Here is a 27490-nt window from a genome sequence, read left to right on the forward strand (position 1 = left end):
AAATAAAATGTAATAATAAAATAAAATAATATAATAAAATATTTTCAGAATTAAGTACACTGAAAGCTACCATGTCTTCAAAAACATGGTGTTAATTTATGGGGAGGCCATAGCACCCCGCAAGTGCTCACAAAGTAAAAAAACCACGCGAGCGACCAAGAGTTGAAGGAAAAAAATTATATGGATGCAGATCAAAATATTTTAAACCAATACAAAACTTTAATGAAAGGTTGGTTTAAATAGATAAGTAAATAATTATTGTATCTGTTTGATTATTAAATTTTAATATTTACCTTATTATCTTCTACACTGATTTTTTAAAATACAATCTTAAGTAACTTATCCTAAATAACACAATCTCTTTATCTTAGGATTTTATTGCATGTTTTGTTGGTTAAGAATGATTTATTATGCACTGCAAGCATTAATAAATTAATGCACATGAATTAAGACCACAATGGATGTATCAAACCCTGCAAACCAAAATAACTTATCTAAGTGTGTATCAATATATCAAACATCTTGACATAATTGAATTGAAGGCCTTCTTAGGCTTATTATACAGTAGAGTCCCAGTAATCCAAAATTATTGGGGACCAAACCCATTTCGGATTACCGAATTTTTCCGATTAAACAGATTTTCTTAAAACACTATTTTAATAAAAAATATAAATAATATGCCTATCAATAATTACAGTACCTACTTACTTTCGTTTTGAACGCAATAAGAGCCTATGGTAATAAGAATAAGACAATGCAATGTCTCATCCGTCAGATGGTAAATTAGTTTGTGGGGGTGGATATGTAAAAGCTGTTTTCTACCATCAAACATTACCCCGCTGATACAGCCAATAGATGAGCACGTTTTGCAGCATGTAAAATGTTATACAGAAAGCAGCTCTTGAGGCGACTAATCAGTGATGAAGATAAATTACTTCCACTATTAGCAGAGGCTTGGGAATCTGTCAATGAGAAAGTTATAAGGAACTCCTGGAAAAAATTTGGCAAAGTCTTGTTACATTGTTATTCCTGGCTGTAAAGAGGTGACTAACAATGATGTAGAAGACTCAGTGATGGGCAAGCTGATGATGATGGCCACAAGTTAAATAATGATCAGCAAATCATTGAAATTGTTACAGAAGAAGCTTCAAACCCCTCTGATAAAAGTAATGGGAAAGAAGATGTCAACAGTAAGCACCGGGTATGGTATACCACACAGATGCTACATAGAATAACACCCCGCCGCCCAGCTAGTGGTCACGCTGTTATCCATATTTAATGCGTGGTCAAAAAATCAATCTAATCTGATTTTAAATTTTAAAAATATTTATTTTAAATTTAATATTACTTTTAAAATAATTTTTTATAAATTAGGTACTTAAAGTTTATACTTCAATTTTCATTAATTTAGATACAGTAATCCCTCTTCAACCGCGGGGGTTACGTTCCGAAGAGAAAAGTGCGGTTGGTGAAACCGTGGTTGACGAGGGATCCAAGATCCAAAGAAGAATATGACATATACATAATCCCAATTTGGATACGTATATTAGTACATAGAAATAAATATGATGAAATTATGTACATTATATATAAATGAAACAATAAAATAAGTAGTTAGATAGTCATATTTATTAAATGTATACATACCATAAAAATAATAAAATATTCTCATTAAAGATTTAACAGATATCGCAACCGCGGATAAGTGAAACCGCGGTTGATGAGTCCGCGGATAACGAGGGATTACTGTATTAATTAAAATTTAAATCAATTATTAAGTAAATAAAATATATACACATCTTATTGCATAACAATTTCCCATATATAAGTAATAAATAAATAAACTCTTGTATTTCATTAAAAATAAAACTTTTAATGTAAAAAAAAATTAATAAACTTAATAATAAGATAAATTAGAATTTATAATAAAAATTATTTTCACTTAATTTATACACAATTAATTTTAACCCTCGTAAGGCGGTGCGGGGTGCAGGTGCACCCCAGACCTCGTTTTTATCACCTATCTTTTTTAATAAATTTGAAATAAATAATAATAATGAAGATTTAGGGTTTTTTTGCTACTAATGGTATTGGCCGTGATAGATTTCAAGCAATCATGTCACTAAAGTGATTTCATTTTTTGCTTGGAAACCTTTATTTTGATGACCCAGCCACTAGAGAAGAAGGTATTGCCCATGGAGATAAACTGGCAGCTATATCTAATATTTTTAATATGTTTATAACTAATTGCCAGTCCAATTATAGCTGTAGTGAATCTAAACTTACGTGCATAGAAATCGGCCCACCTAAAAATTTGGTAATTTTAAAGTCTCGTATTTCCTAAACCTGTTGGCCGATTTAAGTGATTTTTTTAATATGTTATAGTCTTATTCTTCAACAATATCGCTGTAATAATATTATTGTTAAAAACGTGTGTTATTTTATACCGGGTCTAACAATGATAGTGTGTTTTTTCCTCAAAGTTCGGAATAGCCTGTGGAATATTCTAGCATATATAAAATATTGAAATTAAAACTCAACTGTAGCCTTAGGCCTTCTTAACATTTTGCTTTTTGGTTCATTCGCTTATGTTGGATAATAAAAAAGTTAGGTATTTTAACAACTAGCAACGTTCTTCATCAATACAGGGTGTTTCTAAATAAGTGCGACAAACTTTAAGGGGTAATTCTGCATGAAAAAATAATGACCGTTAGGTTTATAATCATATGTTCGCATATGCTTCGTTTCAGAAATACGGGATGTTGAATTTTTGTTCGTACAATCTGACGATTTATTTATTGCTCTAAAACCGCATAAGATATACAAATGAAATTGGGTAGGTTTTAAGAGGTAACTATTGCGCATTTTTTGGCATGCAGTTAAAAATTTTATATTCACCACTGGCGTTCATACGGGTAATATGACTGGGTAATATGACCCCTATGCACGCCAATGGTGAATATAAAATTCTTAATTGTATGTCAAATATGCGCAATAACTACCTCTTAAAACCCACCAAATTTCACTTGCATATCTCAACCGGTTTTAGAGCAGTAAATAAATCGTCAGTTGGTAAAAAAAAATTCAACATCCCGTATCTCGAAAGCGAAGCATTTGCGGACATATGTTTATAAATGAAACAGTCATTATTTTTCATGCAGAATTTCCCTTTAAAGTTTGTCGCACTTATTTTGAAACACCCTGTATTGATTAAGAATGTTGCTAGTTGTTAAAATACCTAACTTTTTTATTATCCAACATAAGCGAATGAACCAAAAAGTAAAATGTTAAGAAGGCCTAAGGCTACAGTTGAGTTTTAATTTCAATATTTTATATATGCTAGAATATTCCACAGGGTGTTCCGAACTTTGAGGAAAAAACACACTATCATTGTTACACCCGGTATAAAATAACAATTACCTGTTTAGCAATAATATTATTACAGCGATATTGTTGAAGAATAAGGCTATAACATATTAAAAAAATCACTTAAATCGGCCAACAAGTTTAGGAAATACGAGACTTCAAAAATGACCAAATTTTTAGGTGGGCCGATTTCTATGCACGTAAGTTTATCTCACAATAGATGAAATGCTTATTGCATTTGGAGGAAGATACCAATTCAGGATGTATCCTAAAATAAGGTACACCTACACAAATACTATCTAAAAATGCAGTGTTTAGCAGACTTTAAGACACATTATTTGGTAAATGGTTTTATATACGAGGGAATATATACACACAAAGCAAGTCCAAAAAAGGTATCTATCCCCACTCTAGATGTGTTGACACTTATTCCACAAATGTCTGGTACAAATAGAAACATAACCGAAAATAATTGGTTCTCGTCCATTGAGCTCATAAGGAACGTAGACGCCATAATATTAGATGTTGGAGTTGGAACTCTAAAAAAATTAAAATAAAAGAGAGGTTCCTTCTGAATTATAACACCAAAAAACTGCCAGCCTAATTCTGTTTTTGGTTTGATAGGAGGAGAGCCTTGCATCTTTTTTTCCTAAGAAGAATTGTATGGTGTTGTTAAAGTGTCAACTAGACATCATTCCAATACAATAGTTAATGGAAGGAAACAGATTATAAATTTTTACAATGAGACTCATTGAATAAGAAATGTGCATGCTATAAAACTAGTAGACCTCAAGTAATATGGATTCTCATTTTGTACATTGCAGGAGTAAATGCTCAAATAATTTTTAATGGAGTTCAGCAAAATAAAATAATGGAAAGAAGCCTATTTCTATCTACTGTAGGCCAAGAACTTATTAAGGCCTATATTAAGGGGAAGGTGTAAAATATGTTTATGTTCAAAAAACTAAACAAAAGAAAGCTCAACATGCCATCAATTAGGATATTTTGTTGAATTTTATTTGAATATTAAATTTTAATATTTACCTTACTATCTTCCACAACTCTACACTGTTTTTGAAAATACAATCTTAGTAATTTATCCTAAAAACACAATCTCTGTATCTTAAGATTTTATTGCATGTCTTGTTAGTTAAGAATGATTTATTATGCACTGCAAGCGTTCATAAATTAATGCACATGTATTAAAACCACAATCATTCAAATAAAGGAACACACTACACTGATTTACTTGGGAATGTATCAAACCATGCAAACCAAAATAACTTATCTAAGTGTGTATCGCATTATACTCGAGTCTGATACCTGATGTGAATAAACCTCTTCATTAAATGGTTGAATGTTAAATAAAACGTGCAGCGCAAATTAATTTATACATTTATTGTTATATTCAAAGCACACAAATCTATCAAAATATAACCTATACTTGGTAATGTTACTTACTTGTAGTTATATTTATTTTGTTCACATATTGATGTAACGCACTACCGATACCATAAAACGTTTCTTTATGTAATGTTTGTAACCACCGAAAAAACAAACACTTTTTAGTTTACAGTTCGTTAGAATTTCTTCAAATCACTATTTTAATGTACTCTCTCTTTTTGGTGATCATTTCCAATTTTGACAATTGTGTCAATGTCAAGCTGACACCCATTTTTAAACACATTCAGCAGATGGCAACACTCTCATGATGTATTGTTGGCAGTCTAATCATCGGGGGTTCGGTGCTCTTTTTATATGGCATTGTTTTATAAATTCTCAACCACTTTAAGGGTCGATTTCTCATACCTGCGTTAATCTATGGTTCAGTTGAACCGGGTTCACGGGTGATCTCCGGTTCTGTTTGGAATGCATTTCTCATTGCGCGTTCATGTCAGTGCTCGTTCTACAGCTTTCGAGAAATGCCAATAGATGGCAAAAGGTAAAAACTGTCGCCATTTTGAACTACCTTTTTTATGCTGTTTTAGAATAAAGTTAAATTTAAGTATTTATAGTCAAATAGTCATTTTAATAATTATAAATAAATATTATAAAAACACAAATAATGTTATCGTTTATCGTTAGGCTTAATATAATAAAATAGGATATATTTATATTATGACAGCGTTTCGTGTTAATACAACGCATGCGTAGTCCATGAAATCATCTGAACTGAGTTCTGAAATCTTTGAACGGCCGAATTCCACCGTTCAAGCATCGTTCAAGTTTAAACTGCCATCGGTTGAACGGGAATTGAGAAAGACGATTTTGACTTTAAACTGACGTTTAGTAGAAGTTCAGATTAAACTGGAGTTGAACTCGATATGAGAAATTGGCCCTTAAAGGTGGATTTTCACAGATCCGATGTCCGACGGTACGATCATACGATAGAAATTTAAGAGAATTTCATTGGCTGAAAAGTGACAGTTGGGTTTTCGTACGAAATTAAAAAGTCATCGGAAGAAGTTAAAATTATTTTAACTTTTGCACGAAAATCGGATGAATTTTGACACTATTGACATTCTATCTTGAACGTCTTGAACTTTAACCTTACTTTTGTGAAGTGTTTATGTTTTTGATATATTGAAATGGAACAACAAAATCGTAATTATAAATGGATGTTGTTCTGAAACTATTTTCTTGTGGCATTTTTGTAATTAACTATTTTTAATGAGAAATAAGCCACAATTTTAATAAAAAAATGATTTTATTTTTTAGTAAAATTGTGGCTTATTTCCCACTAAAAACAGTTAATTATAAATGGATGTGATGGTACTTCTAACAATAACTCACATTTTTATCCTCTTCAAACAGATAATTTGACGAATCCATGATGATCCAAACAATAATAAGAATAAAATCGAAATAAAACTATCTATCTGTACCTGTTCCAACAGCAAACATTTGTTCATTTGTATCAAATATCAATCCATGGAATAATCTGACATATTACCCAAATGTCAAAAAATTTCGGATACGACAATCAAATATAATCGTACGAAAAAATTTCGTATTTCGTGTCTTCGGATATCGGATCTGTGAAAATTAGCCTTAAATCTTATCTTATTGCTATTGTAACTACAATTTATAAATATTTATAATAATTTCTAAATATTTGGATAAACACACAAAAGTGGTTTTAACTGTGAGTGATAAACCAAAATAAGTTTGTAACACAGTCGGAGAGATAGAAGCGGATTTTGTGCGTGATAAGTAATATGGAAAAACTATACGGGGATATGTTGAATTAGTTGTGTACATGACTTTCCCCAACGGCCGGAAACCAGAGTGGGGGACGAGGGTAGTTATAAGGGGTCAAAGCTGCGGTTTTTATTATTTCTTTTTGTGACGCACATGATCGAGATGTGCACCAAAATTTGGGAATAAGTAGGTCATGAAGTAACTAAGTAAAATCTCTAGGGCGGAACGCTGCGTGGCCGACAAAGGGGTGGGGTAGGGGTGTATATAAAAAATATAAAGGGTTTTTTGCGACTTTCGTGATTGAAATAGTGCACCAAAATTTGGGAATGAATAGACCATGACATAACTAAGTAAAATCCCCAGAGCCGGAGACCAGAGTGGGGGACGAGGGTAGTTATAAGCGGTCAAAGTCGCGGTTTTTATTATTTTGTTTTGTGACGCTCATTGACTTTGAATTTGACTTTTATACTATACTATATGGCGAAACCGACATAGGTATTTAACACCAGATGAAGCCAAGAATTTATACATAGGTACCTACCTAAGTAATAAGTGCAATGCCAATAATGACATATGCATCAGGAAGCCGATACAGCCGCAATACAGCCAAAACAATAAAGCTCCGGAAGTTGACGAAATACCAGCAGAACTGTATAAGGTAGGTGGCGACCACCTAGCAAGTCACATCCACGCGCTCGTCCAAGACATATGGCAAGAAGAGAAGATACCCGACGACTGGAAGAAAAGTATAGTATGCCCGATCTATAAAAAAGGAGACAATAAACTCCAGTGCAAAAACTACCGTGGAATCTCTCTACTATGTACAGCATATAAAGTCCTCACGTATATTATAAACCAGCGACTCCAACAACCACTAGCAGAAAATATTATCTATTGGAGAGTATCAGACGGGGTATTCCGACGGGGAAGATCGACACTGAATCAAAAATTTACAGTCAAACAGATCTTGAGCAAATCATGGGAACACGATATTGATGTTCGCAACGTGTTTGTAGACTTCAAACAGGCATACGACTCAGTCGAAAGGAACAAACTATACTATATATTGGCTGAATTGGCAATACCACACAAGCTAATAAGACTCATTAAAGCCACAATGGATGAAACTCAGGCATGTGTACGAATACAAAACCACCGGACAGATGACTTCTTCAAAATTTCGCAGGGACTAATGCAGGGAGGTGGGCTGGCCCCAACATTGTTTAACCTGGCACTGGAGTATGCGGTTAGGCAAATGCAAACTGGACGAGGAAACCTACTGAACAACCGAACGGTTCAACTGGCCGCTTATGCCGATGATAATAATATTATTAGTAGAACATCAACAGGAGCACAGGAAACATACGCAGAGTTAAAAAACAAACAAAAATGCTAGGTCTGGAAATTAACACAGAGAAAACAAAAATAATGACTCAGACGGGAAAAAATATAGTCCCAAAAATCATTATACATAAAAATGACATTGAAACGGTTGGAAAGTTTACATACCTGAAAGTGGAAATATATGCCGACGGATCAGAAGATGGAGAAATACGGAAGAAAAAAACGCAAACAAACATGACTTATTTAGCCCTCTCCCATATATTTCGGTCTAAAAGTGTCCACTGAAATACAAAGATGAGAATCTATAAAACTTTAATTCGACCAATAACATGCTATGGCAGTGAATCCTGGGTCCTGAAAGAAACATCCAAAAACAAACTCGACACATTCGAAAGAAAAGTACTGAGGAGAATACTAGGAGCTGTGAGGAAAAACGGAATCTTCAGAAGTCGATACAACAATGAACTTTATCAACTTTATAAGGAAACACCCCTGTCAGACTTCATTAGAATACAAAGATTGCAATGGACCGGACATGTGATAAGAATGGGAGAGGATAGGCTACCAAAAAGAGCACTGAATGCTAGAATGCAGGGAAAGAGACCGGTTGGAAAGCGCTGGGAAGACACAGTAAACAGCGACGCACAAGCCCTTTTAGGAGTCCGTGTATGGAGAAAAGCAGCCACAGACAAGCAAGAGTGGAGGCAAAAAATAAAAAAGACCAAGGCTCAATTTGGGCTGAAGTGCCGTAGAAGAAGAAGAAGTAATAAGTGCAAGGCCAATAATGACATATGCATCAGGAAGAACACCCGATACAGCCACAACAAAAAAAAACCACTGGAAACGGCAGAGATAAGAGTACCGAGAAGAATTCCAGGAAAAACGCTGAGAGAATCAACGTTATTCACACACTATGTAAAAATATATGGAATACAGTAAAATGCCTATCTGATTGGTATATATCCGTGTTGATTCCAATCTATAAAAACGGCGGAGCACCAACAGATATCATTAATTACAGAACAATAGTTCTAACATCACATGCAAGTAAAGTTTTCTTTCATACTATCAATCAATGAAAGGCTAAAAGTGTTTCTACTACTCCAAATTTCGGAATAGTAAACCTGGTGTCCCAGGAGGAGAAATTCGTGATCAAACCTTGAAGGTTTATCTTATACTATTTTCATTTCGCTTACTCGGTTTCTTGTCTAAACCAATACTATCCTTACCTTATCCCAGGTAATCCTTAATAATCCCTTACATTTTTTAGGTAATCTTCTTCATCTTCGTATGACTAGAATTACTCCTGTTTGTCCGCCTCTTATTCTGTTTCAGATGTTGTTGACTGAACATTGTCTTTCCACCTTTTCCACCACTTCCAACGGGTCTTCTGCTATACGGCTTGCTGTTTTTACAGATGTTCGCTAATCTATCTGGTCCCATTCGGTTCATGTTCGATCCAGTTTTTTTCTTGTTTTTATCCACCTGTTAATGTTTTAAATTTTGCATTGTTCGGCTATACTTCTGTTGATTTGTCTGTCTCTTAATTATATACCCGCTACTAATCTTCTTCTTTCTCATTATCCTTAGTGCCCTTCAGGGTGCCGGATGCTACTAATTTTAATACTTTCATTTCGATATTGTTGATTTGTTGTTTCGTCTTTCTTGTATCGGTCTTTGTCTCCGCTGCATATGTTAGCATTGGTCTTACTGTTCTCTTGTCTACTTTTATTTTGCTTTCCATCATTCATAATTCTCTTTGCCTTGTCCCTATGCGGGGTCGGCTTCCATAATTGCATTTCCCCACACAATTCTATCTTGGGTCATATCAATGTTAATCCCCTTTACCAACATGTCCTGCCTTATCGTCTCCCCCCAGGTCTTCTTTGGTCTTCCTCTCCTACTCCTTCCAGGAATCTGCACTTCAGATATTCCTCGTATTGGGTAATTAACGTGACCAAACCAACTTAACCTATGCTCTCTCATTTTGGCATCAATTGGTGCCACACCTAGACTTCCCCTAATATACTTATTTCTAATTTTATCCTTCTTTGTCACTCCATTCATCCATCTAAGCATTCTCATTTCCGCCACATGCATTCGTTGTTCCTCTTTCTTTTTCACTGCGCAACATTCAGTTCCGTACATCATAGCCGGTCTTATGGCTGTATAGAATTTTCCTTTCAGCTGCATTGGAATTTTTCCGTCACACAACACACCACTAGCTTCTTTCCACTTCATCCATCCAGCCCTAATTCTACTGCAAGCACCTCCATCTATTTCTTCATTACTCTGTAATTTCCTCCAGAGCTTGTCTCCACTGTTCCAGTTTTTGTTCTAAGCCTCTTTCACTATTTCCTATTAACGCTACATCATCAGCATACATTAGGCACCATGGAATGCTACCCTGTAGTGTCACTGTTATCTGGTCCAAAACTAATGAGAATAAATAAGGACTAAGCACCGAGCCTTGGTGCAATCCTACTTTCACCTGAAATTTATCAGTCTCTCCCACACCTGTCCTAACACTAGTCGTTACTCCCTCATACATATCTCTCACAGTCTTTATATATTCGCCAGGGACTCCTTTCTTATTGAGTGCCCACCACAAAATCTCTCGAGGAACTCTATCATATGCTTTCTCAAGATCAATGAATACCATATGAGCGTTGGTCTCTTTATTCCTGTATTTTTTCATCAGTTGCCTTACAATGAAAATTGCATCTGTTGTTGATCTGCCGATGTGCTCTGCATAAAGCCAAATTGATTATCGGATATTTCGGTTTCTTCATGTATTCGTCTATCAATTACTCTCTCCTATATTTTCATGGTGTGGCTAAGTATTTTTATAGCTGTAGTTTGTACATTGTTGTATGTCTCCCTTGTTTTTGTAGACCGGTACGGATATACTGCTCCTCCATTCGTCTGGCATTTGTCTAACTTCCATAATTCTATTAAATAGACCTGCTAGCCAACTCTTTCTTTCATTGCTCTCTGTTTGGCTATTTTATATATCGTTGCTTCGCCTTCCCTAGTATCAAGTTGATCGTATAGGTTTGAATACGCTTCTGCTTTAGCTTTTGCTACTGGTACTTTCGCTTCCTTTTTGGCGACCATATAATTTTGAAGATCTATGTCCGATCTGGTTTCTTGGTATTTTTATATAATTTTTCGTTCTCTTTTATTTTTTCTTGTACTTCATTTGACCACCACCAAGTCTATTTATCCTCAAACTTCTGTCCCGACGTTTTCCCGAGTATTTCAATAGCCGTCTCTCTAATAATATTGGCCATTTTTCTCCAAATTGTGTTAGGGCTTCCTTTCATGTTCCAACATATTTTTTCTACTATTCTTTCCCTGAATAGACCTTCTTTCTCATTTTTTAGCATCCACCACTTGATTTTTTGTGGTCCTCTCCGATATTTTCTTTAGTTTCGCTTTTTTGCTTTGATGTCCAGAACAAGCAGCTTATGTTGTTGGCTTACTGTCTCACTAACTTATATTTTACTTTCCTTGCTCAGATATTTGTTTCTCATGGTTTCTCGGAGGCAACCATTTACTCTTGCTGCTTTTGCTGCTTGCCTTGTGGTCTCTGTTGGATAGGTCTGATAATAAAAATTGCGTCTATTGTGCTGCGGTTCTTCCGGAAGCCTTGTTATTCATCTGCCATGTTCGCTTTTTCCTCGATTTTTTCTTTTATGACTGCCGTTAACAATTTTAATGTACTATTCATCAGACTAATGCCATTTACTCATTTAGGTAATCCAATACTATATTCTCTATTAGTTGAATAAAACAAAAATATAATATAACATCACATTCGTTTATTATTTATAACTACAACAGTTTAATCCCTATTTACAAGTATATTGTAGCTACATTATAGAGTCAAAATAAAATTTATATAGAGCAATCGAAAAAAACCTAATTAGAGTCCTACTGTGTGTAGTAAAATTAACGCGAGCTAAGATTTGAGTTACCTACTTGTTTAGACTGACAGGCACCAGGCACACAACATAACTTACTGTTTATAATTAAAAAAAAGTTGAACAAAATCTGTTTATAGGGTTTTTCAACGCTTCTCATTTGTTTCGAGCTTCTGTCATATGTAGTGTGACCAACTAGCCCGAAAAATCCGGGACATGGCCCGAATTACGAAGTCGTGTCCCGGCGTCCCGGACAAGGCTTCCGGGCCATCCGAATTTTCAAAGTTTTGGTAACATTTTATTTTGATATTTTGGATACATTCTCATAAGAATTCACATCAAATTGAATTGGCGGGACGAAAAAAAGTGGACAATTTCTCGAGTGTAATACTAATACCACATCCAAAACGCATGCATTTTATGTGGTATTATAGTTCTACGAAAACTAAAACGGTGGACTTTTTTTCGTTCCTGTATTTTAATTATCGTCTTCTGAAAAAAAATGGCCCGATTTTCAATGAAAAGTCCCGGATTTCAGGTATTTTTTTCAGCCTTGTCCCGGATTCGACTGAATTGGAGTTGGTCACACTAGTCATATGTCGTATATTAATATTATACACGAATTATACGACTTATGACTGAAGCTCGAAACAAATGAGAAGCGTTGAAAAGCCCTATGAACAACGCACATAATGGTATTTCATATAAATAGTAATTTTTAACGCTTCTCATTTGTTTCGAACTTCTGTCATATGTCGTATAATCCGTGTATAATATTAATATACGACATAGGACGAAAGCTCGAAACAAATAAGAAGCGTTGAAAAGTCCTGTTCTAACTGCTTTAGGAAAACAAATCGGCTCGTAATGCTAGTTTTTGAAATTTTCGTTTTGGCCAGTAGTCCAGGAATCGAAGCTTTTCACCTCGCAATTTTTACAGAATGGATCAGTTTGCTTGAAAATTTGAGAATAAGTAGTGGATAGTCCAAGGATCAAAATCTATATAATGGTTGCCACCCCATCTAGAGGGTGGAAATTTTTTATTATATTTTGACTGCAAAAGTTGATAATAACATTCATTTTAAGCAAAAAATGTTCTATACATTTTTTTTTACGAAATTAATAGTTTTCGATTTATTCGCTATCGAAAGTTTTATATCGAAAAAATCAAAGTTTTTCGGTATTATACTCATTTACTATTCACTCAATTTTTGCCGTATAAAAAAGTTTTGTAATCCAAGTTCTTGGGAATTAAATAAGCTACAATTTTTTATTTAAATATTTTTTGGTATCTCTGATGCTAATCTTTCTATTCTGAAGAAAAGGGCATTTTGTACCAAACTAAAAAAAATCGTTATACGCTTTTAACTCCATTATTTTTAAACTAATCATTATAAGCCAGTCAAAATACTGGAATCTAATAATAATACGTAATAAAGAAGAATGAATAAGGCCGATGACTAAGAACACCGCTAACTTACATTATTATGCTTCCAATTGGATATCTCTTTTTTTTCAAAAAAATATATTGATTTTTAACCGTAATTTTTTAGTTTTTATACTAGAAAGTTTGTTAAAAAAGAATTTTCTAGGTTTTTACAGGACCTATAAGGGACCCACTCAATTTTTGCCATAGAAAAATTTTTTTTCGTAACTCTGATGCGAATCTTTCTATTCTGAAGAAAAGGGCATTTTTACCAAAATACAAATATTCGTGATTGGCTTTTAACTCCGTTTTTTTAAACTAATCATTTTAAGCCGGTCAAACTTCTAGAACCTATTAATAATACATAAATTAAGAAGACCAAATAAGGTTAATGACCAATTTTAATTAGAGTGGAGGGTAGGGGGAAGTTTCCGATCACTTTTTTTTGAGCTAGGGACTATTTATTTATTTCTGGAGATAGATATTTTAAATACTTTAAATTAGCTTGAACAAGTTATCCTCGAAAAATGCATAGTTTTTCCATGTTTTTACTTTGAAACTACAATATTTAGCATTTTACGAAGAAGAGCTAACGTATAATAAAGTATAGCTCGATTATTATTGCTCCTAAAGCAAATTATAAAAAACAGTTTTGTTTATTTTTTCAAAAGGTACATTTTTGTTAAGCAAACTTGTTTTGATAGAACGAAAACTTTTTGAGTTATTAGCAGAAAACTGATTAAAAACAATGATTTTTTCGATTTAAACCAACACTTTCGATAGCGAATAAATCGAAAACTATTACTTTTATCAAAAAAATGTAAAGAACGTTTTTTTGCTTGGAATGAATGTGTTTACCAAATTTTGCGGTCAAAATAAAATAAAAAATTTCCACACCCGAGATGGGGTGGCAACCACCCCCATGGTAAAAGAGTCTTTCGACCTCATATAGATTTTGATCCTTGGACTATCCACTACTTATTCTCAAATTTTCAAGCAAATCGATCCATTCTGTAAAAATTGCGAGGTTTTATCCTATTTTAAGCTTCATTACTTGGACTACACCTTCTTTTGTGAAATATCACCCTGCGTAATTAGTCAAGGCAATGAAGCAGTAAGAAACCCAAAACCTACCAAATTGTTGCAGTTGAGTGCATCTCTATAAAACTTGTTGCATTCGATTCGTAAGATCTTTCGGAAACTGTGTGAACTAAAGTATCTCATGATGACGAAATGAAAATTGCATTATTGAACAAGAAAATGCATTTTCTAAAACACATTTCGAAATGATGAAAATGATAAATTTTAGTGATGAAAATAAAATGACTTCAATTTTTCTACCCGGGGGTTTTTGGACTTGTTAAACACAAATATCATGACGGCAATGGTTTCCTAAACACCTGGTACCCAACATGGACCTCGTCCCCTAAAATTTTATAGAAATTGGATACAAAGTTAATGCAAACTCGTTACTCGGGGTTTTTGGGGTCGCTGAACACTAATATCACATCGACGATGTTCTACGAGGCACCTGGTGCTCAGGATTGTCCTCTCCTTCTGGAGTTTTATGGAATTCTGATATAAAATCAATGCAAACTCATTGTTCGTGGGTTTTTTGTGTCAACGATTACGAATATTATGATGGCGATGGTCCCCATTGATTGAATTTGTGGTTAATTTTAATATAAATGGGCGCACCAATGCACCTGGTGACACTTATTAAAAATCTATACCAGTCCAATATAGCGACAGTACGACTAGATCATAAGTTCTCAAACCAATTCAAGACCGAGAGAGGTGTTAGACAAGGATGCGTGTTGTCACCTCCTGACTTATTTAACATTTATGGTGAACATGTCATGAGGATGGTTTTAGAAGGATGGGCCGGTGGAGTAACAGTAGCTGGTAGGAAAATCTCCAATTTAAGATTTGCTGATGACACTACACTTATAGCAGCAAATGAGCAAGAAATGTTTGATGTCCTGCGAAGAGTTGAGTACGAAAGCAATAAAGTTGGTCTAAAAATCAATAAAGCTAAGATAAAAACAATGGTGGTCAACAGATTCGACACTATTCAACTGACTAACATGTTACAAGAATACCAGATAGTAAACACCTTTGTCTATCTCGGGTCTAGTATAACTAATGATCGTAACTGTAAAGCAGAAGTTTGGAGACGTATTGGCATGGCAAAAAATGTGATGAGTCGCCTAACTAAAGTTTAGAAAGACAGATTTATCTCTCAAAATATCAAGATGAGATTGGTGAATGCCCTTGTATTCTCAATATTTCTATACGGAGCACAGACTTGGACTCTTCGCGCATGCGAGTGCCAAAAAATTGATGCCTTTGAGATGTGGTGCTGGAGAAGAATGCTGCGCATACCTTAGACAGCTCATAGGACACACATTTCCATTCTAAACCAACTCAAGATTAAAAAAGGCTGTCCACAATATGTCTGCAACGAATTCTGCAATTCTTTGGTCACGTGGTTCGCAGAGGTGACGACAGTTTGGAGAGATTAATTGTTTCTGGAACCGTTCCGGGGAGAAGATCAAGGGACGATCACCAACTAGATGGTCCGACCAAATAAAGAATTCAGCTGGAAACTCATTCTGCGAAGCTCTTAGAGCAGCTGAAGATAGTGACCAATGGAGAAACATTGTTAGGAATATTCGAAGAAAATTCGATACAAAATTAGTGCAAACTCCTTACTCGGAGCATTTTGGGATCGATAAACACAAATATTGTACTGGCGATGGTTCGCGATGCACCTTATGAGCACGACTAACGGATTTCACATCGAATTTCCATAAAACTACTATAGAAAAGTCCTGTCTTGGGCACGAGGTATCTCAGAGATCATGGACGACATAATATTCGTATTCAGAGATTCCAAAAACCTCCGAGTAATGAGTTTGCACAGATTTTATATCGAATTTCTACAAAAAACTCCAGGAGACAAGTTCATCCTGGGTCATCAAGTGCGTCGGAGACCATCACCCTCATGATTTTGTGATTATCGATCCCAAAAATTTCCGATTTACGACTTTGCCCACAGCATTTGTAACTAACTTTCACAAAACTTCAGAAAAAGAGGCCAATCCTGGGCACTAGGTCCGTCGTAGGCCATCGCCGTCGTGGCATTCATGGTCAGCGTCCCCAAAACCCACGAGTAATAACTGCACCGATTCTATATCGCATTTCCATAAAACTCCAAATGAGACCCATTATGGGCACCAGGTGCATCGGAGACAATCTCCGATACGATATTAGTGTTCAACGACCTCAAAAGCCTCACCGAGTAACAAGTTTGTATCAAATTTCCATAAAACTTCAGGGGATGGGGTACACACTGGGCACCACTTGGCACCAGGTGACTCGGATTCCATCGCGTGATATTAGTGTTTAGCGAAACCAAAAAACTCCGAGTAGCGAGTTTGAATTGAGACGAGGAGACACAGGAGACACAAACCTGAAAACTGAACAACCGGGCCTAAGAGCCGGTTGTTCGAACGCTAATCAAGAAGTTGATTATAATCAAGTCCCCTTAACAAACATCAAATAACAAAATCTGTTGTTCGTACGCCAATCAGTTGATTGTCATTAATTATGTTCATTATCATTATGGTAATTAACTTAATTGATTGATTAATTAATTATTAATTATTAATTAACAAAAATTATTAACATAACTGATTAATTGAGATTTATCTCATAATCAATTATGTTTTCAGCAACCCAAACAAAGTTGACATTGACAGTTGGTGACAGTAATTAAATATTTGATAATGATCAGTTGATTCCATTTTTGATTAGTGTTCGAACAACCGGCCCTATGTTATATTGACAACAATAATAACATAAATCTTACACTGACATTTTTGATTTGCAAAACAGCTGAAATGCATTGGCATAATTACTCTAGGTACATTAGGTATAACGGCACCAGTATAAAATACACAACCAACTTAATTACGATTTTTTCGATGGCGCTATAGGACTCACAGTTTTTGGCACACAATGAACAACACATTATAACTTAGAATAGGTAACAGTCATTTTAAACCCTTCTTTCGGATCTTGGACATACCGCACGATTCGAACAAGTCCATCTGGCTGTAGAACTCGGTATTCTCCGTGTAGATCATTGCCATCTCTTGACTCCATATGTGTATGGGAATTTTTAGATAAACCATCGTGGACTCCATACGCAAAAGAGTAGTCAGGCTGGCCCTGGTTATATTAAAAAAACAAAATTAAATTGTTAAATGTCATATATGCAGTTTAAATGAGAGCTGTAAAAGTTTGTGAAAAATGAGAGCGACAAAAACGCCATACCTAGAGTCTTTTTCATAATAAGGGGTTTTGTCATGAAAAAATTGACTTGTAAGTACATTTAATAGAAAGATTAGAGTAAATTTGGACTTCGTCGAATAAAGATTTAACTTATTCTCTCTTCATCATCATCATCATCATCATCATCATCATCATCATAATTTTTTTTGCCTTTATCCCTATGCTAGATCCGCTTCCCTAATTGTATTTCTCCATAAGTTTCTATATTGAGTCATATCAATATCAATCCCCTGTGCCTATAGTGACATGTCCCGCCTAAGCGTCTCCCCCCAGATCTTCTTTGGTCTTCCTCCTAACTCCTTTTAGGAACCAGTAGTTGGGCAGTGGGGCTTAGCCTATGATCTCTCATTTTGACATCAATTGGTTCCACCCCTAGACTTCCCTTAATATATTCATTTTTATTTTTATCATTTTTTGTCACTCTACTCATTAATCTTAACATTCTCATTTCCGCCACATGCATTCGTTGTTCCTCTTTTTGTTTAACTACCCAACATTCATTTCCGTACATCATAACCGATCTTATTGCTGTTTCATATAATTTTTTCTTCAGCTTCATTGTAATTTTTCTGTCCACATTCCAAATTGGTACTCTGTTTTTGTCCTACTAAGTTTTAAACCGTTTTCGTCAAGGGCTTGTCTCACTCTTCCAGTTTTTGGTACAAGTCGCTTTCACTATTTTGCTACTATAACTCTACATCATACATCAGACTCTCTACATCAATTACGGACACGAAAGACGGATGGACGAAAGGAGAATCCCCAAAAAGTGTTAGAATGGACCCCCACAGAAAAACGAAAACGAGGAACACCAGCAACTACATGGATAAAGGGCATCTCCAAGGCGATGTCTGAAAGAAATCTAAGAGAGGAAGACTGCCACAATAGAAAGGAGTGGCGATTAGGAACGGAAAGGCGTAGAACGCTATAAAGCGAAAATAAGTAAGGGCTAAGCAACGAACCTGGGTGCAATCCTATTTTTACATGAAAATCAGTCTATCCCACACCTGTTGTAACACTATTTGTTACTCCGTCATACATATCCCTCACAATCTTTACATATTCACCAGGGACTCCTTTCTTATTGAGTGCCCACCACAGAATCTCTCGAGGAACTCTGTCATATGCTTTCTCAAGATCAATCAATCCCATAGGAGCATGTGTTTCTTTATTCCTGTATTGTTCATCAACTGCCTTATAATGAAAATTGCAACTGTTGTTGATCTGCCCTGCATAAAGCCAAATTAATTATCGGATATTTCGGTTTCTTCATGTATCCGTATATCACTTACTCCCTCCCATATTTTCATGGTTAGACCAAGTAATTTTATATACCTGTAGTTTTTACATTGTTGTATATTTCTCTTGTTTTGTAAATAGGTACTAATATAGGTACTAATATACTACTGCTTCTGCATTCGTCCGGAATTTGTCCAACTTCTAATGCTTTCCACACGTTCCAGGAATATCATCTGGTCCAAATTTCCTTTCTGGCCTTTTTTTATTTTTTGAAGATTGAAGTAGAGTACCTAAATTTTTCTACAAACGAGATATAAATATCTCTTTACGATTAAGACTGTTAAGATGATGCTACGCGTGTAGCATTCGATTATATGGAGTAAGGGCTTTGAGAGGTGAAAGGAAAAATATCAAGCTATGAGAATATTAATGAAGTTACTTTTGAAATGACCATAGTATGCTGGTGTTTCCTGCTTTATATACAAAGAGTAACTAATCGTGCTCCTACGACACATACTCTTTGGACAACATACATCTAAGCTACAGAAAGCTTTCCTAAAAGATTTAAATTTGGCATATATACTATAGTGTATACATATAAAGCTGTATTGCTCGCTCAAGATCAGCTCAAATATTCATCAGAGAGAAAATGACAGTTCTGGATCCTTTATCTTATTCTACTTTCAGAAGCTAAAACATCCAATTTTTTAGCAGAATAAGCCCGAGATCCCCACATTTCTCCCCAATTGAATACTATAGCCCATTCCCAATGATGGGTCGAAGACCTGGGATGAGTTAATTAGGGGTGAATGAAATACCCCAGGAAGTTATTGACTACCTAATCAGAAGCAAGCCCAAGCAGATTAATTAATGCATGTATCAAAATTGAACTTACCCTGTAATCTATGCTTTGAGAACCTGCCTGTAACTGATTTGAGTTGGGTACCAAATATTGTTGAACGTTTTTACTAAGAGGCCCATTAAGTTTATGGTACGAGAAACTATCATCACCTCTTCTAGGACTATGAATAGGATGGAAATGTGGAACTGCCGCAGAAACACCTGGTGGATGATAAGAGAAGATGTCTATTTGTTTTTCTGGATTGTGTGACTCTGGTTTGGAATTTTCTGTTTCTTCCTTAGGATTATTAAATTTCTGAGGCGAACCGTCTTCGTCGTCTTCTCTCTGGTCACTACTCGAGTCTTCCTCTATATCTTCGCTTTCTTCTTCACTCTCAGATTCTTCTGCCCAAACTAAATCGTTTATAATAAGCAAAGATGCAATCTAAAAACAGAGTTTATTATAATAATGTAAGAAAATTAAGATATAGAAATATGAATAAAGACGTATTATACATATGCTTTATAGACTACGCAAAAGCATTCGATAATGTGGAGCACGTAAATGCAATTGAAGTACAATGGAACCTGGATAAGTCGGATTAATCGGGACTGCGGCCGATCAGGGTTATCGAAAATCCGGGTTAGCCAGAAAATATGGTAAAAATTGATAAAATACGATATATTTACAGATAAACTCTATTATAATTGCAAAAACATAAAATACACCATCTAAATTACGTACAGTTGTATACAGTATTGTTTAATTCTTGGTAAAAACTCAATCAAAGTGAAAAAATGTTTGTCTTGTCTGATGAAAATCTGTCCGGGTTAGCCGGAATTCCGGGTTATCCGAGGCCGACTTATCGGGGTTACACTGTACTCCATATGACCGGAATCGACTACAGAGATGTTCGAACAATAGCAAGTCTCTATTGGAGTCAAGCAGCTAAAGTGAAAGTAGGATCTACATTAACCAATAAAATTGAGATCAGAAAGGGGTACGGCAGAGCTGTATCTTGACTAATATTCTCTTTAATATATACTTAGAAGAAGTATTTAAGACTGCGCTGGAGAAAAGCACAGAAGGTATAAATAATAACATAAGGTATGTTGATGACACTATGATTCTAGCGAGTAGAATATAAGAACTGAGTTGCCTAATGAGTAAGATACAAAAAACAAGTGCACAATACGGACTCAAACTAAACATCCCAAAAACCAAATGGATGTTAGTAAGCAAAACACAACAACGACCAAGATAACTGAAATTAGACAATCAAAGAATTGAACACTTGATTTTTCGAGAAGAGCCGCAGGAAGATCTAGAAGAGAAAGGATTACCACTGGCGAAGCGTCCATGTAACCACTGTTACCATTGGTAACAGTTAAAAATCTTGCAAATAAATATTTTATGACTAGGTACTATGAAATAATTCCATTTATATTATTTACCAACAGAAAAATTTTTGTTAATACGTAGTACCTACCAAATTCAGTAAATAGCCAATTAGACGCACGAAAATATTGGCGAGATTACATGTGAATACATTTGAATCCGTTGCAGCGTTGCACGTTATTATATTCCGTTACCACTTCTAGTTCTGGTAACGAAAGATGATTCTCGCTATCGGTCGAGACTGAAAATTTTGAAGGAATGACGGCTCCAGAGACGGCGCGGGCACGCTGTGCATATCAGTATTGTCACCATTTTACAATATGGTAACGTTAGTTTAGTAGCTATTCGTGCATTTGAATTTGAACATGGAAGAATATTGCTGCGTAATCGATCAACTACTTGAAAAGTAATTGAGTCAATACTCGCAATCTTTAGTTTGTATTTTTTATTAGTTGTTATGTAATCATGGGGCAACCGGTTTCGAGTCTTACAATATATGACTCATCATCAGGCCCAGTACAAAAAGTCTTCTCTATACAAACTTCAAGCTAAAAAACACAAAACGAGAGACATGTACACATATATATATATAAAACATGAAAAACAACTTTGTCTTGGTTTCAATCACATACAATAAAGCCAAGCAACTGTTTAGTATTGAACTAAACAGTCCATATCATGTAAAATGAGACATTATATCATTGGGAGCGACCAATCTGATGAAAAGTGCTTGGTATATAATTTGATATATATACTACCATCAATCCTTAACTAGTCAAGGGTCGATGGAGTCCTGGTAAGATAGTATGCGATCAAAAGACATAATACAAAATTTCTTTAGTAAACGGTATCTACTTACATAACAGCCATAGAAACTGTTCCACAGCTAAAGATGTACCTGGAAGTCACCAGCCCCATAAGAAGAGTTGACCAATCAAACAGCCCTTAGTCTCTCTTAAGAGAAGAAAAGAAAAGATACTAAGGGCTGTTTGATTGGTCAACTCTTCGTATGGGGCTGGTGACTTCCAGGTACATCTTTAGCTGTGGAACAGTTTCTATGGCTGTTATGTAAGTAGATACCGTTTACTAAAGAAATTTTGTATTATGTCTTTTGATCGCATACTATCTTACCAGGACTCCATCGACCCTTGACTAGTTAAGGGTTGATGGTAGTATATATATATCAAATTATATACCAAGCACTTTTCATCAGATTGGTCGCTCCCAATGATATAATGTCTCATTTTATATGATATGGACTGTTGAGTTCAATACTAAACAGTTGCTTGGCTTTATTGTATGTGATTGAAACCAAGACAAAGTTGTTTTTCATGTTTTATATATATGTGTACATGTCTCTCGTTTTGTGTTTTTTAGCTTGTAGTCTGTATAGAGAAGACTTTTTGTACTGGGCCTGATGATGAGTCATATATTGTAAGACTCGAAACCGGTTGCCCCATGATTACATAACAACTAATAAAAAATACAAACTAAAGATTGCGAGTATTGACTCAATTACCATATCCAATTGTATAATGGACTCGCATTGGCAACCCTTTCATCATTTACTTGAAAAGTCATTATCCTTGTATATTTTTTTAAATATAATTTTGAAGAAAAAAATGAAATTATTGAAAATAGAAGATTTAAAATATATAAACACTAGTTTTCAAAATATGTTCTGTTCCCTACTTGTTTATTTTTGATGTTAATTTTATTGTAGAATAATCTGTTTAGTTTGTTTATTATTTATTGTTATACCTAGGCTTACCATAATTATGAAGAGCCAAACCGGGACGCAGAAGAGATATATGCTCATTTTCGTTTTGCGTTTCGCTTAATTTGTGTTTTTTATGTCGAACCCGCTTATTGGAATAGCCTACGTGCCAATCCAAAGTATTCCTATAACCGGGATATTCTAATAACCGGTCACTGGTCGCTAGTAGAAAGGTTTCAGGACCTCAAATTTCTATTCCTTAAACCGGGACATTCCTTTAAGAGGTATTCTAATAAGCGGGTTTGACTGTATTTGAAATGCAAACACAATTTTATTATTTGCTTGCATTTTCTTAATATTTTTCACTAGAGTGCACCTTCTCCAGAATATCTTTGTCATAAAACTCACTGCATGACATATTCAACTTGAGCTTGCACGTAAGCAAGGCTTCCACAACGCACTCCGCGATCCTCCCTTGATCATCAAACCACATTTTTTTCATCTATTTGCTTTCCACTGGCGCAGAAACACTGCGCCAGATATATACACGGTGCGCCAAACCTCTGGTTTTCTTTGATTACGGCTAAACTATGAGATATACAAAAAATAGTTTTAACAAAACTAATGTGTATCAAAACCGTCTATAATTTAAAATTATTTTCGATTATACAGGGTGAGTCAGAACGACGGTACGAACCAAAGTTTTGTTTTTTTAAATGGAACACCCTATATATTAAATCATTTTTAAATATACTTTTTAAAAATATGAAAAATTTGTATAACGTCTTATAGGCCTAAAGTTAGTAATTTTCGAAATATTTACATTTTTATTGAGAAAAAATGGTAATATTTATAGGGCTGTGGATTATGTTTCCAAGGTAATAAAAATGTAAGTGTAGGTCAAAGTTTTTATAAGATAGCGGTATTTTTAAATAATTTAATGTCTTTTACTTATAGCCATAAAATATACAGTGTGATCACGATTTGCAAATACAAAATTTTTTCATTTTTTTTAATGGAACACCCTGTATATTAGGATTGCATTTTGTAGTAAATATTACAACCTTTCTTTTGGTATGAGGTTGTATGGACATAGCATGTTTGGTTTTGTAAATATTTAAAAAAGAACTATAGATTTTACGTTTCGCGGATTTTATATCCGCGATAACTTTAATTAATGTTTTTTTAAAAAAAAATTTATAATTTAATTTTAGAAACATACACTAAAATATCAAAGATGAAAATAAGAACGTAATTAAAGGTTAAAATAAAACGTATTCAGGTGCAACTTACATAACTGAATTTAATAACTTTAAAATTATGTAACAAACAATATTTTACCATACTAATAAGTAATTAACATGGATAAATTAATTATTAAATTAAACAACCAATTTTAAAATCTACCCTAGAAATTTTTCTTCCCTAGTGACTTTATTGTATCCAATTTTGTTAGTTAAATTGTATTTACAAGTAAGATCAGTCAATAACTTTTTAATTTACCTACATCTTGAGAACGTATAAAGTATGCTTTGAAACAAATGAACGTTATGGAAGTATATTATAAAGTAAATAGTATCTATGTGGTCGTGTCACAAAAGCTGGTAATAATTTCTAATGGTTTCGCCCAAAATAAATGTCATATTTATCCACCAATTGTTCGGTGGAAAAATTAAAATTTAAAATACTTATAAAAAATTGTTACAAAAATTTCAACTACAAAAGTGTTACCAGCTTTTGTGACACCAGTTAATACTATTTATATTAATAAATAATTTGACTAATACATTTAACATTCATTTGTTTCAAAGCATACTTTGTAATTATTATGTTCTCAAGATGTAAGTAAATTTAAAAGGTAAGTTAAAAGTTTAACTGACCTTACTCGTAAATACAATATAACTAACAATTAATTTGATACAGGAAAGTAGCTGTGGTAGAAAAATTACTAGGCTAGATATCAAATTTGGTTGTTTATTTAATTTAGTAACTAATTTATGCATTCATTAGTATGGTAATAGCTATTTGTATAACAAGGGAGGAAAGTGCTACTTTTCCTCCCGAGAATGAAGTTTACTGCCCGACGCGTAGCGGAGGGCAGTAATCATTCGAGGGAGGAAAAGGCACTTTACTCCCATGTTATACATATGGTTTTTCCACCTTCCTCAAATAACAAGTAATTTTTTCATTTTTACTTAATTTATTTATGTAACTAACCAACAAAATTTATTAGAACTAAAACTAACAAGTAGGTACAATATAACTGTCAACTGTCAAATATAAGTCAAATTATTAATGTAAACATTGTTAAATCACAATAACAATTTACTGTTTTTTACCATTCTACAAAATACAGAGTGTTTTTTAATAAACGTTAAAATGTATAGATACTTACGTAATAGAAAATAGGTATTGTACAGGGCGTCAATAAGTTATATTTCATGAATGAAATACCATGACGTCACTTTTACTTTTCCTCCCTAGGGAGGAAAAATATTTTCCTCCCTAGGGAGGAAAAGTACAACTTTGCTCCCTACAATCAGGTCCGGAAAAGTATACTTTCGGTAGAGGTAGGTGGAAAAATATTTTTTGTAAAATAATTTTAAGATATTAAATTCAATAGAATTGTACTAGTATACGATCTATTTTAATCTTTAATTACGTTTTTTTTCTTCATATTTGATATTATAATGTATGTTTCTAAAGCCAGATTATAATTCTTTTTTTTGCAAAAAAATTTTTAAATAAAAAATCCGCAAAAACGTAAAATCTATAGTTTTTTTTTAAATATCTGCAAAACGTAACATGCTAGGTACATACAACCTTATACCAAAAGAAAGGCGGTAATATTTACTACAAAAGGCAATACTAATATTATACAGGGTGTCCCATTTAAAAAAATGAGGAAATTTTGTATTTGCAAATAGTGATCACACTGTATATTTTATGGCTATATGTCAAATATTTTAATTTATTTAGCAATAACAGTATACTAAAAAAACTTTGACATGTGATTTCAATTTTTATTACCTTCAGCGCCTAATTCACAGCCCTTTGAATATTACCATTTTTCTCAATAAAAGTGTAAATGTTTCGAAAATTGTTAACTTTAGGCCTATAATACCTTATATAAATTCTTAATATTAAAAAAAAATATATTTAAAAATGATTTAATATGTAGGGTGTTCCATTTAAAAAAACATAACTTTGGATCGTACCGTCGTTCTGACTCACCCTGTATAATCTAAAATAATTTTTAATTGTAGACGGCTTCGATATACATTAATTTTGTTTAAAACATTTATTTGTGTATCCCAGAATTTAGCCGTAATCATAGAAAACCAGAGGTTTGGCGCACCCTGTATATACAAAATAGACATATTATAGCAAACTCCACATTTTTTTAATTTGGCACCTTAATATGCTGCTTGTGAAAGTAAGTAAAAAGCTGGACACACTTCTCGAAGTAACTAGCTTCATTAGAAATTTTGGAGAAGCCTTTTGCCAATAACACCACATCAATCATTATTGGGGTTTTGGATTTAAGGTTTTTCTATTTTATTTATATGTTCTACTTCTTTTTCGCTTTCATTTCAGTTCTCATCTTTCGAGCAGAGTCTCTTAAAATCTTCGGCGTCGTTGAAGTTCTTTTCCCATAATTCTAAATACGCTAAATACGAAATGCATCGCTTATATAAGGCTAGAACGTCACTCATAACGTTTTCGACATTTATGGAAACTTTCAAAGTATTTAAGAATTTGTTTAGCTGCTCGTGGAAGAAATTTGTTTTACATCCTGTTTTGAAGATTAGTTTTTCACTTTGTCAACTCCATAACTCAGTGGTTTTGTGGAACACATTTTTTAACTCTCCGAGCACAAACCAAAAGTAAAGTGCTCCAATTTCTGTTGCGAAGAACTGTCGCAATGCGAGAGGGCAGTTTACTTGAACAAGAAAATAATATTTCAAGCCTTCGTCTTGCTGCAGGATCCTTTCCACAGCTAGTAATAAAGACATAAATCTTGTATTTCCATGTTTCACTAATTTTTTGTACTGGATGTCAGGTGTATCACTAAACTCCATTAATTTTGCAACGATATACAACGAATTTATACATACAAAAATATTTGCATACTTTTAAAACGATAGTCTCTATTTCAGCAGGAAGACCATCAACTGCATGCTGGATTGTATTGTGAACGATGTGTGAGCTGCAACCATTGCTTTTGCCAACTTTTATGTTAATGCCGATATATTCCTTCAGCCTGGAATAGACGTTGGTGCCTCGCATTTTTACCCCTCCGAAATTTGTATTACTGTTATCACAACAGAAAACAGCTACCTTATTTTCTATTTCGTGTTTATTATTTATCGACATTACATCATTTGCCAAGTCGAGTAACTCTACAGATATACGTCTCTCAGATACAAAGTACCTAACAACTATCGGTGCCAATTTAACATCATGTCTGTTTGATGTCTCTGTTGAAAGTTGAAATCCTCAAAAAATTGCTTCAGCTCGTAGTGTAGTTGATCCCTTGCTCTCGGTGCAATTACTCCCGTGATTATCGCTCGGCACTTGGTACGCGGAGACCCGAGTTTGGGCTCAACTAGCATCTAAATTACCTTTGAGGAGCAATCAGATGCAAAAATTATATCGTGTCTTGTTGTATG

At 34.2% G+C, this 27490-nt stretch overlaps 2 protein-coding genes across 3 annotated transcripts in view; both read right to left on the reverse strand.

Moving 5' to 3' along the window:
* Positions 1 to 5321, reverse strand: part of LOC114341478 (bifunctional heparan sulfate N-deacetylase/N-sulfotransferase) — a 147949-nt gene extending 142628 nt beyond the window's left edge. Inside the window, exon 1 of one of the 2 annotated variants that reach the window (XM_050659426.1) lies at positions 4828 to 5321. The gene's annotated coding sequence lies outside the window, so the exon portion shown is untranslated. Of the gene's footprint in view, positions 1 to 4410; positions 4655 to 4827 lie in introns of those variants that run through there. The other variant, XM_050659427.1, reaches the window with a different exon arrangement.
* A 6394-nt stretch (positions 5322 to 11715) lies between these two features.
* On the reverse strand, positions 11716 to 27194 carry LOC126890125 (uncharacterized). The gene is made up of 3 exons (XM_050658972.1): positions 26952 to 27194; positions 19757 to 20146; positions 11716 to 17499 (listed from the first exon to the last, which is right to left on the reverse strand). Exons 1-3 carry the CDS (start codon positions 27192 to 27194, stop codon positions 17299 to 17301), a joined length of 834 nt encoding a protein of 277 aa, XP_050514929.1. The 3' UTR covers positions 11716 to 17298.
* Positions 27195 to 27490: the final 296 nt, after the last annotated feature.

This window comes from Diabrotica virgifera, chromosome 8 (assembly GCF_917563875.1).
Source record: "Diabrotica virgifera virgifera chromosome 8, PGI_DIABVI_V3a".
In the NCBI taxonomy this organism is placed as follows: Eukaryota; Metazoa; Arthropoda; class Insecta; order Coleoptera; family Chrysomelidae; genus Diabrotica; species Diabrotica virgifera.